Source organism: Arvicola amphibius, chromosome X (assembly GCF_903992535.2).
Source record: "Arvicola amphibius chromosome X, mArvAmp1.2, whole genome shotgun sequence".
In the NCBI taxonomy this organism is placed as follows: Eukaryota; Metazoa; Chordata; class Mammalia; order Rodentia; family Cricetidae; genus Arvicola; species Arvicola amphibius.
The window spans coordinates 6114925-6129134 of NC_052065.1; the positions used below are offsets into that span (position 1 = coordinate 6114925).

A 14210-nucleotide genomic window follows, 5' to 3' on the forward strand; every position below is an offset into this window, starting at 1 on the left:
ACTTCATTGAAGACAAACCAATGAGGCTCGCAAGGCAGTTATAGGCAGCACCCCAGTGAAGACCCTGGGTCTAGGCGGTGGTGTGGCGTAGCCTCACTTTGCAAGGCTAGAAAACAGCCCCGCCTTGTTTTCTCATTCTGTGTGCATATCATTTCCACTGGATTCCAACCATCAACCCTCCCGCATTCCTGCATCCCCTTGTCTTCTTCAGTCTACACAGTCCCTCCTGCACAGCAGGACTACAAGCTTTTTACTACATGTCACCATGACTGTCACTATATCTTTGTGAAGAATAACAGAGCACACAGTTTCCCTCACTTGTCGCAGAAAGTCACAGCTCCAGGCATAAGGGCAGGAATTTTATCTTCTTTAGAGAAAGCTAAAATGTCAGGTGCCCTTGTCAAGAACAAGCTCCTCTACTCCCTCTACTTATGTATGACTTTGACACTGAGAATCTAACACAGGGCCACGAACTTGCTAGGTGAGCACTCCAACAATGATTTACAGCTCCGTTCTCCAGTATTCTATCTTTTGAAAATTTCTTACTCAGGAAACCATCATGTCAGTATCATTAGAGATACAACGGAATTAAAATAAAAAATACATTTGATTGTATCAGGCACCCCAGCCAATCGATAAAAGGAGTTGTTGTTGTTGTTGTTGTTGTTGTTGTTGTATTTATCAGAGCAGTGAAGCTAACTGGTTGGTCTTTGTGTAGTATAGAGTGGCAGCATGGGGCTGGTGACTGATGGTACGGACGTTTGCAAGACAACTTGTTCCTAGCTGAAAGCCATTTTAAAGCCAACATAGTAGCAGTCACCAACCCTAAGTTAGTGAAGACAGATTTTTCTTTTATTTTTTTAAATTGTTTTTATTGAGCTATATATTTTTCTCTGCTCCCCTTTCTTTATCTCCCCTCCCTTTAAACCCTATCCCATGGTCCCCATGCTCCCAATTTACTCAGGAGATCCTGTCTTTTTCTACTTCCCATGTAGATTAGATCCATGTATGTCTCTCTTAGGGTCCTTGTTGTTGTCTAGGTTCTCCGGGGTTGTGAATTGTAGGCTGGTTTCTCTTTGCTTTATGTCTAAAAGACACTTATGAGTGAGTACATATGATATTTGTCCTTCTGGGTCTGGGTTACCTCGCTCAGTATGATGTTTTCGAGATCCATTCATTTGTCTGCAAATTTCAAGATGTCATTATTTTCTCTGCTGCATAGTACTCCATTGTGTAAATGTACCACATTTTCCTTATCCATTCTTTGGTTGAGGGGCATTTAGGTTGTTTTCAGGTTCTGGCTATGACAAATAATGCTGCTATGAACATAGTTTAGCACATGTCCTTGCGGTATGATTGAGCAACCTTTGGGTATTGCTGGGTCTTGAGGTAGGTTGTTTCCTAATTTTCCGAGAAATCCTCATACTGATATCCAAAGAGGCTGTACCAGTTTTAACTCCTACCAGTGATGGAAGAGTGTTATCTTTACCCCACATCCTCTCCAGCATAAGCTGTCATCAATGTTTTTGATCTTGGCCATTCTTACAGGTGTAAGAGGGAATCTCAGAGTTGTTTTGATTTGCATTTCTCTGATGGCTAAGGATGTTGAGCATTTCCTAAAGTGTCTTTCAGCCATTTTAGATTCCTCTGTTGAGAGTTCTCTGTTTAGGTCTGTACCCCACTTTTTATTGGATTATTTGTTCTTTTGATGACCAATTTCTTGAGTTCTTTTGGAGTATATTTTGGAGAGCAGGCCTCTGTCTGATGTGGGGTGGGTGAAGATTTTTTTCCCATTCTGTAGGCTGTCATTTTGTCTTGTTGACCATGTCCTTTGCTTTACAGAAGCTTTTCAGTTTCAGGAGGTCCCATTTATTAATTGATTCCTGCAATGTCTTTACCACTGGGGTTATATTTAGGAAGTATTCTCTTGTGCCAATACAAGTGTACTTTCCACTTTCTCTTCTATGAGGTTCAGTGTGGCTGGCTTTATGTGGAGGTCTTTGATCCATTTGGACTTGAGTTTTGTGCATGGTGATAGATAAGGATCTATTTCCATTCTTCTACATGTTGACATCTAGTTATGCCAGCACCATTTGTTAAAGATGCTTTCTTTTTTCCATTTTATATTTTTTTTTTTGCTTCTTTGTTAAAAATCAGGTGTTTGTAGGTGTGTGGATTGATATCCAGGTCTTCAGTTTGGATCCACTGGTTCTCCTGTCTGTTTTATGTCAATACCAGGCTGTTTTCAGTACTGTATCTCTGGAGTAGAGTTTGAAGTCAGGGATTGTGATGCCTCCAAAAGTTCCTTTATTGTGCAGGATTGTTTTGGCTATCCTGGGTTTTTTGCTTTTCTATATGAAGTTGAGTATTGTTCTTTGGAGGTCTGTGAAGAATTTTGCTGGGATTTTGCTGGGCATTGCATTGAAGGAAGGTGTCTCTATAGTTATTTATAAATTCCAGTTGATGAAAACTCTGACTCAAGATGAACTTTTCAAGATGGCTCTGGGTTTGGGGGGAAAGTGAGTGGAGGACCTTGCAGGTATTTTTAGGAGATCAGGTCCACAGTGGAGCAAATTACTTCTGCTTATAGCCAAAATTTAGTTCTGTCTGCCAATGAGGGTAGAAGCAACCATCCGTGTGGCAAAATGAAAAGAATATTTGATGAATAGCTAACCAGTGTTTGTCATGCCACCTGAAGGAAAATAGAATGACCTCCAGTCTTTCTTCTTACCTCTTTGGTTGTCAGAACTATGTGACTGATGTTTCCCATGTTCCAGGGATGCCAGCTGTGATTGTGGCCATCGTCCTGACTATATCCCCAGATAATTATGGTATTGGATCTTATGGGAAATTCCCCAATGGCTCACCAGATGACTTGTAAGTATAAATTCATCTTAGGAATGTCCAGGGAACTAGAAAATTAAATTCTCTAAGAAAAATGGAGAATCTAATCAGTCTGTTGGCTATATCTATCATTTTAATAAAATCTAAAATCATTTTTAACTAGAGCCTTCATCATCATGTGTTATGAGATTGGCTAGTTGAAAATGCCACACTACTACTTAAGTAATGAATTAGGAGAAATTATTCTGAGAGTATACACATTAGGCAGAAGTATATTAAGACACTTAACATCTGATAAAAATGAAATGCTCATGATATTATATTAATAAGGACAAGCAAACTTGGATAACTAGAGCTTACACAGTTCTGAATGCTTTAAAATAGTTTCAAAATATTATTTTAAGATTCACTTTTATTTATGTGTATGTATGTGTACACACACGTCTGTTTGCTCCTTGTATGTGTCAGTGGAGGCTAGAAGAGGGTGTCAGATCCCTTGGAGCTGAAGTTACAGGTCATTGTGAGCTCTCCAGTTGCAGGTATTGGGAACGGAGTCTGGGCCCTCTGGAAGAGCTCCAGTTTCTCTTAACCAGTGAGCCATCTCTCTGGGCCCTAAAATACTCTTCATTACCAAGTATCCCAAGATAAACTTCGCATTCTGTTCCCTGGAGCTATAAATGATTGTAGAGAAGAGCAGTTTATCATTTTTTTATTTTGCATTTGAAGAAAAAAGGTTTTCAAGCAAACATTATAGATGCCATGCATCACACGGAGCAAGCATGTTTCCATTATTATTGTTTCCCTCCTCTCCTCTCCCCCATCCAGTTGCTGGATCAACAGCAATGCGGTGTTCTATATCACAGTTGTGGGCTATTTCTGTGTGATATTTTTACTGAACATCAGCATGTTCATTGTCGTCTTGGTTCAGCTCTGTCGAATTAAAAGGAAGAAGCAATTGGGAGCGCAACGCAAAACTAGTATTCAAGACCTCAGGAGTATTGCTGGCCTCACATTTTTGCTGGGAATTACTTGGGGTTTTGCCTTCTTTGCCTGGGGACCAGTTAATGTCACCTTCATGTATCTCTTTGCCATCTTTAATACCTTACAAGGTAAGCACTACAACTTTAAATATGAACTCCAAGAGCCCAGTGGAAAATAAAAAAAAGTAAATATCCCTTCTAAGGCAATTTAGTGCCTGGAGATGTACTCCTTGCAGAACCAATTTATGGCTGAGAACAAGAGTTTTGGGGTTCTTAGAAGAAAGGCACTTTACTAATTTTGAGAAATGGTGAGTGTTTCTTTGATCCATCCTCCTCTCCCTGGAGAAACTATATTGAGGGAATCTGCAGGGAACTCTTTCAGAGAGAGCCAATTACTCTTCCTTTTCTTGCTTTCTTCCTTTTTATTTATTTTTTTAAAATTAATTTGTGAAAGCAGAACTCGCACACAAGAAAAGCCCAGATAACACGTCATTACAAGAGTTCACCACGTGAACCTAGGGCTTAGGTTTGAGGGTTTGATTGGAAACATAAAATGATAGGTGGGAGCTAGGCTGGTGGTGGCGCACGCCCTTAATCCCAGCAGAGGCAGGTGGATCTCTGTGAGTTCGAGGCCAGCCTGGTTTACAGAATGAGTTCCAGGATTGCTAGGATTACCCTGTTTCAAAAAGAACCAAAAAACAACCCTAAAAAACAAAAAGAAAGGTAAACGGGGAGATAATAAGTCCAGATACCATGTCACTAAACCCTACTCGGTCCTAGGGCTTAGGTTTGGTGCTTCAGTTGGAAACATAAAATGATAAGCAGAAAGATATAAACAAACCCACGTGACCATGATCTTGGCTAATCCCTAGCAGTTGCCAAGCTGCCTTGGGGAGGACTTAGAGGGTCCCCCTTGACTTCTGAGCTTCCCACACAGTAATGAAGCCCAGCCACTCCGATTTTGGGACCCTAGCAGTTGTAGCCTTTAGAAAAGCAAATGAGTAATTTCTTTTGGATCAGTGGTCTTGTCAGCTGTTAATTTTTAATGGAAGTGCTTTGTCATTGAAAGCTCAGCAGGCTAATAGGTTTACATTACAGAAACAATAAAGAATTGTCCCTTGGCTTCCCCTTATTCCAACTCCTTTGCATTACATTCTTCTCTGCTTGTTTTCATGTTGCTTTTGGCTTCCATACTGCCCTCCTGCGACCCCATCAGACAATAGATAATTTTGCCAGTTTTCAAAGAAATCCCTCTCAGAAGTATAGTTCTAATATCTAACTTGGCCATTTTTTTAATTTTATTTGAAGAAAGGCACACACATATGCATACATACATACACACATACATACACACACACGCACACACAGAGAGAGAGAGAGGGAGGGAGAGAGAGAGAGAGAGAGAGAGAGAGAGAGAGAGAGAGAGAGAGAGAGAGAGAGAGAGAGAGAACCATATATGATATATGACTGGTATTTTTATTTACAACATACCAGTCCCTAAATTAGTATATCCAGGTGTTGTACTATGAAGTATTAAATATAAAACAAAACAAGAAAATCCTATCAAGGGTTTTTGTTTTGATTTGGGGGGTCTTGATGGGGACTGTTAAGGTAGATTGTTATTAGGTACACTTGTTGGCCTGGAATTCACCAGATTGGCCTTAGACACACAGTGATCCTCCTACCTCTGCTTGTCCAGTACTGGAATTAGATAGGCATATGCCACCACAATCGGTTGAAGAAAGGTTTTATATACTAACAATGGGATACAAAAAGTAGTAGATATTTTAAGAGAGAAATATGCGATATGCAAATTCACATTAATCATTAGCATGAACTCTATGTACCTGCCTTCATGTGGTTTAATAATCTAGCAAATGTGCCTCTTTTTCTCCTCCATTTCCCCAAAATATCTTATGAGAACATAAATGACTAGAATTAATTTGCTGCTTCTATAAAAGGGAGCTAGGGCCTAGTTTTACAGTACTTTTGAGTTGATTGAAGATGAGCTGTGTATATGTTTCTTTTTATTTTGACTGGTGCATATCTCCATGCATGGCTCTCACACACATGTTGTTTCTCCCTTCATGCAACCAAGGGAGCCTCCCAGGGTAACATTAGGCAAAGGTGTGCAGTGTCCACCAACTCTTGAGGCTCTCTCATATGTACCCCCATTAGAAGCAGATTTGGTGTTTTAAAAGTATGTGAGTGTTGCGGGAGTGAGAGGGTTCAGAATTCATCCACACATTCCACAAATGTTTTACTAGCACAATCTTTGGGGCTCTTGGCAGAGACAGTGTTGAGTAAGGATCCCTGGGCCATATAACTGAGGACTATGGTAGGTAGGAAGCAAGTCCAAAGGCCTGTTCAAACCTGTAGCTAGCTTTTTATGCTGGAATATCGGGAAATTTTCCTTGAGCCTTGAAGGGAGGTAGGAAGATAGTAGATAAGTAAATCCAAACATTCTGCAAGCTTGGTGCTCAGAGAAGAAGGCCCAAAGGACCCAAACAAGGGACCTGGCATAGGGAAGAGACACATGAGACTGGGGACGAGATGACATTGGACAGAACATGGAACTAGATTGCAAGTCCAGAGTATTCTAGAAATGGGAGCTGAGGTCTGAGCTAGGATCCTGGCTTCTACTACCAGGACAGAGAAGGGTGAGGACAAGGCCTGGGACAAGAGCTGGTGCATTTAGCTGTGGAAATGCAGGTCGTTGTATAAGTACTCTATCTTGTTTAAAGCTTTGGATTGTAGACATTTTATTCAATTTACAAAATTTCACTTTGTCCACAACTGCCAAACTTTTCCTCTTTTGTGCAGAGTAGACTCCCAAGATGTAGGTTTTATCTGGAATTCACTGAAGAATGGTTTGGATGTCCCTCTCTCCCTTTAGGGTTCTTCATATTCATCTTTTACTGCGCAGCAAAAGAGAATGTCAGGAAGCAATGGAGGCGGTATGTTTGTTGTGGAAAATTACGGCTGGCTGAAAATTCTGGTAAAGATTTGTCTTTGTTTTCTTCTCTGAAATGTCAAGAAAATAAAATAAATGTATACACTAAGATGAACGCAGTCATTACCAGGTTGTCAGATCTGGAAAGCAGGGAGACACAACCTGCACAACAGAAAAGGCTGTTTATTGATCAGTAAGGGGTTAAAAAGAAGAAGAAGAGAATTCTTCCTACCTGAGAATTTTGGGAATTTTGTGAGCCATAGAGTTAGAGGACCAACTGGTTCCTGAATGAAGCAACAGTGACATTTTTAGAGTTTGTTTCCTATTGAGCTCATGTTTTTCATTTCCCAAAGTGATTTTGAATATTTTCCTTCATAACGTGTTAAGGCTTGACTCACTCTTCCCCGACGGGTCCAGGTTGTCAGTGGCTTCGTCTGTTAACTGGCCAGACTTTGTATATAAGCTTTGGCATGTATTTGGTTATTTTGAAGTTCTTTTCACATATTCCTGGTTGGCTAGTAGAGCAAATAGCGCATTTCTTTTTTCTTTCTTTCTTTCTTTTTTTTTTTAAAAAAAAGAAGAATAAAGACTTGTTTGTAAAGCTAGCTTCCTTCAGCATGAATACCGCCTTTCAGTACCTGATGGGTACTGGGGTCTGCATTTAGAAAACGGCAGTGTGTGTAGGTCAGTCATTGTGTGGATTCAAGAACAATTACTACAGCAGAGATGATTTACGTTCTTGTGAGGGCAGAGGGAGAGAGGCTCTGGGTTACTTGCTAATTCAGTGGATATTTCCAGACGATCCTGTTAGCCCAGCCTTTAGTTCCAGGAGGACACAGGTTCCTTTTAATGAGGCAGTCATTTGAAAGGTAAATACATGGACGTGAAGGTGCCTTTTATAACACCAGCTTGTAAAATGTCTGAGTTCTCTATGAGATCTTGAAGTGAGAATTCAATTGCTAGAACTTGTTACACTGTGACCTGTCTCTTGCATTTGAGCTTCAACATACCGCCCTGTTTTTCTGTAATGCTTATTCTGCTGTAGACTGGAGTAAAACTGCTACTAATGGTTTAAAGAAGCAGACTGTAAACCAAGGAGTATCCAGCTCTTCAAATTCCTTACAGTCAAGCTGTAACTCCACTAACTCCACCACACTACTAGTGAATAATGATTGCTCAGTGCACGCAAGCGGGAATGGTATGTATGTCTGTCTCAATTTAGTTTTTCTCAAGCCAGTGGGTTTTTTTCTTTTTTTTGAAGTAGTTCTTTTTGGAAAACAAACTGAATGAGTACACTTATGACTAGTGGATCAAAATGGAGTTTTCCATATAAGCCAGGACATTTATAAATCCAAATTTATTTATTTTGAAGCTAATACAAGAATGACTTTTTAAAGAAGATGTAGAAATCTTTCTAAAGTTTCCCTTACTGGGAATTGACCATAACCTGAAAGGTTTTATATTCAAATCCTAAGTTAAATATTGCCCAAAGACTTCAGTGCTGCAGTATTTCTGTAAGAGCAGTACCTAAATTACCAAGCAATATGATTTTTAAAAATCACATCGATTAATCATGCAGATCCTTAGCACTTTGAAACCTTCCTGGGTTTGGGGTTTGTTTTTTGTTTTTTTGTGGTTTTTTTGCTTTTTATGTTTGTTAATCCTTTCCAACAAAGTGACTGCCTTATGACAGCACCCGCGTCCCCAAGAATATATCAAATGCTGGAAGATGAATTGTGAGCAATATTGGTCACTATCTGTGTTACCCAGATATGAACAGATTATTACAGTTAATGCTTCTTTCACTCATTAAGTCCAAAATTTCTAGCTAAAACTTCATTACATTTTCTTTTTCTCCAAGACTGGGCTGTTCATTACTCATAAAGCTTATCATGCTTATTTTTTCTTTCTTCTGCTTCTTAATATAGCTTTTGCATTTTTATTAAACACTTATGATATGCCAGTATATTTTATCTTTCCAGTGGAAGTCACCCTTTAGCCATTGTCTGAAGACATTAGTTCTTTCCCTTACTAATTCAAATCAGTTTGTGAGTAGATTCATGTCTGTACCAAATAGTTTTTTAGTCTCATAAAGATGAGGGATTCTGATAGTTTGATTTTAAAAAGTATAACTGAGGGTTGGCTGGGGATATGACTTCCCTGGTGCTGCACAAGGGTGAGGACCAGACCCCTAGAACTCATTGAAAAGCCCGGTGGGTGTGACAGCCCTGCTGAAATCCTAGAACACAAGAGACAGATGGAGACAGGAAACACCCAAGCAAATTGGCTGGCTAGACCAGCTGAAACAGTGAGCTCCAGTTTCAATGAGAAAGCCTGCCTCAACATAGAGTGGAAGGCTGTAGCATGATCAATAAAACCCAGAGACAGATATTGGGGTTCCACCTAAAGGTCAGAAGAGCAAAACAGCCAGCCACTCGCTCTTACTTCAACCTCAGTCTGAAATGGTGATCCTGCCTCCAGGAATCTCAGAATGAGACTGTGTCTGAGAGCTGTCTCCTCCCATTTTATATTCCTATCTAGGGATTAAAGGTGTGCACCACTACTGCCTGGTTTCTGTGGCAAACTGGTATGGCTACTAGGATGAAAGGTGTGTGTCACCACTGCCTGGTCTGTAAGGCTGACCAGTGCTGTTTTACTCTCTGAACTTCAGGCAAGCTTTATTTATTAAAATACAAATGAAATAGCATTACAGAAAGAATCCAGGAAGACACTCTCCATCAACCCCAGGAGTCCACATGCATGCATGCACACATTGCATGTGCGTTTCTGCACTTGCATGTGCTTATATACATGCTAGCATGCATGTGCATACATGCCACATATGCATTTTTACATAAAGAAAACACAACAAGATTCCTTGACATCAAGACCTCTCAATCTCAGGTGACATTTGGGGCTAGATAATTCTTTTTAAAAAATATTTATTTATTTATTATGGATACAATATTCTATCTGTGTGTATGCCTGCAGGCCAGAAGAGGACACCAGACCTCATTACAGATGGTTGTGAGCCACCATGTGGTTGCTGGGAATCAAACTCGGGTCCTTTGAAAGAGCAGGCAATGCTCTTAACCGCTGAGCCATCTCTCCAGCCCCCTAGATAATTCTTTTTAAAGAATCGCAAGATGCTCAACAGCATCCCTAGCTTCTCTGCCCACCAAAACCAGCAGTGCCCTGCCCCAAGTTGTGGCAATCAAAAATGCTCCCAGACACTGTCCACTGTGGGGGATAGGTGATAAATTGTCCTTCTTTGAGAACCATTGCTGTAAAAGATAAGAAATTGCTGCCATGTGGCTTTATATCGTCACTGTCAATGCCAAGAGTAAAGTTCTGGGCCCAATGCCAACTTGCCATATCAGGAATGATGCATTGGAGGTCCCTGGAGTAAAGACAGGGAGATGAAGGCTGCTTAATAAGAGTGAGAGAGCAGGTTGAAAGAGCAGAATGAAAGGATCAAGCTAGACCGTCTACAAATCTTAGACTCCTGTGTGTTCAGGGCTCTTGATCTATCCCTAGTTTTCCATTTTCTGAAAAGAGCTCAGAGGTGAAGCTTTATCTGCCTAGCCCCCCCCCCCACCAATACTATCATTCTTCAGGGACTCAGATCTCATAGAAGCAGCCTATCCTGACACAGATAGTTTTGATGTCAGACAGTGGCGGGGGAGGGAGCTTTATAGTCAACAGAATAGCTACGGGTTTCAGAAAGGATAATACGCTTGTCAGATGAACATGTCTGGCTTGTCAGCCCTCACACGAGATGAGGAATGGCACTGAGAATTTCAAAAAGTAACTGGCAGCTGGGTGCTTTATTATACTGGGACAAATTGTTCCTGCAACCAAAATGTCCTCAAACCAAGATGCCTAAGTCAGAACAGCTGCCTCAGACAGTCACATGCCCTTTTTGAGCCGTGGCGCAGATGGAGTTGTGCTATCCGTATCCACTGTCTTGTTCGCATGAATGTGACATATTTCTGTTCCGAACTGCCTTAGAGCCATATAATTTAGTACGCGGGGCTACAAGATCACCCTTTGAAAGCAACCTTCTCAAGTGTTCAGTCCGTCACTTTTGAGCCATAGAAGCTCAGGCAGAGCATTTAACGTCTACAAATTTGGTCATATCGTCTGTGAAATGGGGATAATAAATAACACCCATCCCTTAGCACTAACTATAAGTGAGACAATATGTATAATATGTTCAGTGCTATGCTCACCATTATTGTGATTATATTGTGAAATTATCAGTGGGCTTATTATTCAACTTTGCACATGGCTTCTCAGTGATACAGTGATCAGAAGGATGGTGCTAAGTAGCTAAAAGCTCGTGGGTGTTGTGTCCCGAGGATCTGAGAGTGCTGATGGAACTCACAGCTACCACTAAATACCCTGCTGTCCTCTGGCTGGACTCTTAGGTTGGAATCCATGGCTTTTTCTTGGGACATAGTTCTACTGGGATAGTCAGAAGACATATTCCACAATGGTTGAGAGAGATAATTTCTTCTTGCCATGACTGCTTGTAGCTGGTTCTTTAGGCTTATCTACTAATACAAAGTTTCATTTCGGAAGAATTATAGGGGACCAGGAGCCTATAAGAGTGCCTATAGGATGTCTGCTAATCTTAAATATTACTTACTGTAGGTTATTTTATACACAGTTTGATTCAGTGTGTTCAATTAGAGTTAGAAAATGGAGCTTTGAAAATAAAAAAAATGTCTTCCCACTTTGACTGTTTCTCTTTTTTTAAACTGCCATAGGAATTTTGTTTCTGATCAACCTCAAATTGTTGTGCTTACTGTCACTGACCTTAGAGAAGGAATAAAAACAAAATATGAAAACATAGGATGGGTATTTTTTTAAAGATTCATTTCCGGTATGCCTATTTAATATTGAGGTGGAGGTGATGCTTGCTTGTGCTTTAGCGTGTTCTCTGGCTACTTCGTGACACCAACTTTGATATTCCTTATCCAGGCAATGCATCTACAGAGAGGAATGGGGTTTCTTTCAGCGTTCAGAATGGAGACGTATGCCTTCACGATCTCACTGGGAAACAGCACATGTTTAGTGACAAAGAAGATTCCTGCAATGGTAAAGGTCGGATGGCCCTCAGAAGGACTTCAAAGCGGGGAAGCCTACACTTTATTGAGCAAATGTGATTCTCCTCTTCTAAAATCAAAGCATGATGCTGAGGGTGTGAAGTGTCCAGTTTTCCATTTACCCAATGTGAGATGTATGAAAGTCAGCTTGTTTTCTACTCAGCAGCCTCTAAAGAAACATAAGCTAATTGAGGCAATGATTTATTATTGAAAGAAGAAACCGTGGCATACTTATGGTCTTTAGACGTTTGCAGTTTGGTTTCTTACCTTTCATTTGGAAGAAGATTGGTGTTAAAAACCACAGAATAAGATCTAGAAAAAATAAAACGAATGTTCATTTCCTGTCACATTTTAAAGAGGGTGTTATCCTTGATAACATCCTAGAAAAAATGTTTACTTCAGTCTGTCGGTGAGTTTAGTTGTGCATGCCTTTTTTGTATATAAGCTTAGTGACTCCCATGTCAAAAATCTTATCTCTACCTTTTTTATATTTATTTTCTACTGTGTAAATGTATTCTTTTGTAGAATCATGGTTGTGTCTAATGTGAGGACTTACCAATTCAGTGAATTCTAACCCTCCTTTGGGAGATCATAGAGGATGTGAAATTCAGAAATGTTGCTGAAATCAAGACATAATGATAAAGGCAGACTGAACAGTTATAAACAGACAGTGCCACAGTTAGCTCAGAGAGTGCCTTTGAGCAATCAAGAAAAGGTACCCGCACTGGACAGACACAGCCTTATGAGCTTATGGTTTGGGAAGCAGTGGGGTCACATATTAACCCTTATCATCCTCTTGGGTACATCCTTATGCAGAGGGTGACTTGTGTGACCACGTTTGATCAGATCACAGAATCTGCATTAAGACGTTTAGATGAATGCCATGGTCATAGAGGATTACAACTGTAATCTAAACCATGTCAGGAAGATTGTGAAGGTGGAAAATATATACACTGCCACTTCTCAAATACCCAGAGCCTTGACAATGAGGGGATCAGAGTAGGATTACTTTTCAAGAGTGTATGTATGGCAAACAAATCAGTCCTTCAAAAGACAAACTGCATGGTATGCAATTGTTACAACTGCTACATTCTGGTCCAGTCGCATTTGTATGTATTTTTAAACACATGTCAAGTCTTGAAGAGTGTACAGTGACAAGGGGGGGGCAGCTACTGGGAATAGTGAACTATCCTGTGATATTGTGTGTATATATACATATGTATGTGTATATATCCAACTCTGATTGTTCCTAGTTACAGAGGGTCTATCCTGCTTCTCATCTCTACCTGCTTGAGAGATACCTCAAGCACAGTAAGTTCTTATTAGGGACATTTCAAATCCCTTTAGTTAGGTCTTTCACTAAGGCTCCCTTGCATATACTTCAAGAAAATGCTGCATCCCAGACTAACCATAGTAGGAATAGACATTTCTCTGTGTGTGCTCATTTGTCTTTGCAAAATTTCCTCTCTGAATTATTTAATTATTTTGTATTTATATGTTACAATCGACAAAAAATGTTAAAAATCAATGAAATAAATTTGCAATTAAGACCTTTAAGCTTGGTTTGCATTCTCCCCTCCCCTCCCCTCCCCTCCCTGGCAGCATGGCAAAGAAGTGGTAGGACAAACCTTCTGAAGATCTGGACTGTGAAGTTAGAAAAGGACTTGTCCTGCTTCGTGAGAGCAGTTTCCAAGGGTTATTTTGTATCATATCTTACTCTTTCAAAAGCTTCGTGTTGCCATCGAGCTGTAGGAAATGCACAAAACTCGGTTCAGATCCCATCCAAAGGTCTTCTTCCTCAGCCTCAAACAAGGGCATTTCAAGAAAGCGGAAAGATTTAAGAGGCTTTGAGTCTCTAGTTAGCTTGTGGAAGCCACGAATGGGGAGCAGAGCGCTGGCTGCATCTAGACAAGAATTGTCTGTGCAAGCTCTCCTTCCAGGCTCCTCAGGCCCTACAAGGAAACCAAGTTCCAAATTGATTGGGAAGGTGATGAGACACTCTCGATTGGAGGGTGGGGGTGAGAGTGGATGAGACCTCAGGAGTCAATCTCCTGAAACAACGTACATACCAGGGTGCACCCAAAAGGCACAGTGTCAAAGGTCCTTGAGTTCCTACCATCCTTGGTCTTTGTATTATGCTTCATGCCTGGTCCTTAAGCTAAATTCTCTTGGGTTTTCATTTGTTCGTAAGTTCAGAGAAATAACACGACAAGACAGAGACAAATGTTTCTGAGAAGCATCTTCCTCCAGTTTTAAAATCGGTCCTGAAAATTGAGTCTGCGGTGAGGGAGACAGAGGAGCTGCTATTGCTCAGGGAATGTC

The 14210-nt window shown here is 40.5% G+C and overlaps 1 protein-coding gene across 1 annotated transcript in view; it reads left to right on the plus strand.

The window, feature by feature from the left end:
• Adgrg2 (adhesion G protein-coupled receptor G2) overlaps nucleotides 1–11988 on the plus strand; it is a 122060-nt gene extending 110072 nt beyond the window's left edge. Inside the window, exons 23-27 of the mRNA XM_038316468.1 lie at nucleotides 2778–2877; nucleotides 3670–3953; nucleotides 6721–6822; nucleotides 7823–7975; nucleotides 11764–11988. Coding sequence (XP_038172396.1) covers nucleotides 2778–2877; nucleotides 3670–3953; nucleotides 6721–6822; nucleotides 7823–7975; nucleotides 11764–11948 — 824 coding nt within the window. The 3' untranslated portion in view covers nucleotides 11949–11988. The remainder of the gene's footprint in view (nucleotides 1–2777; nucleotides 2878–3669; nucleotides 3954–6720; nucleotides 6823–7822; nucleotides 7976–11763) is intronic.
• Nucleotides 11989–14210: the final 2222 nt, after the last annotated feature.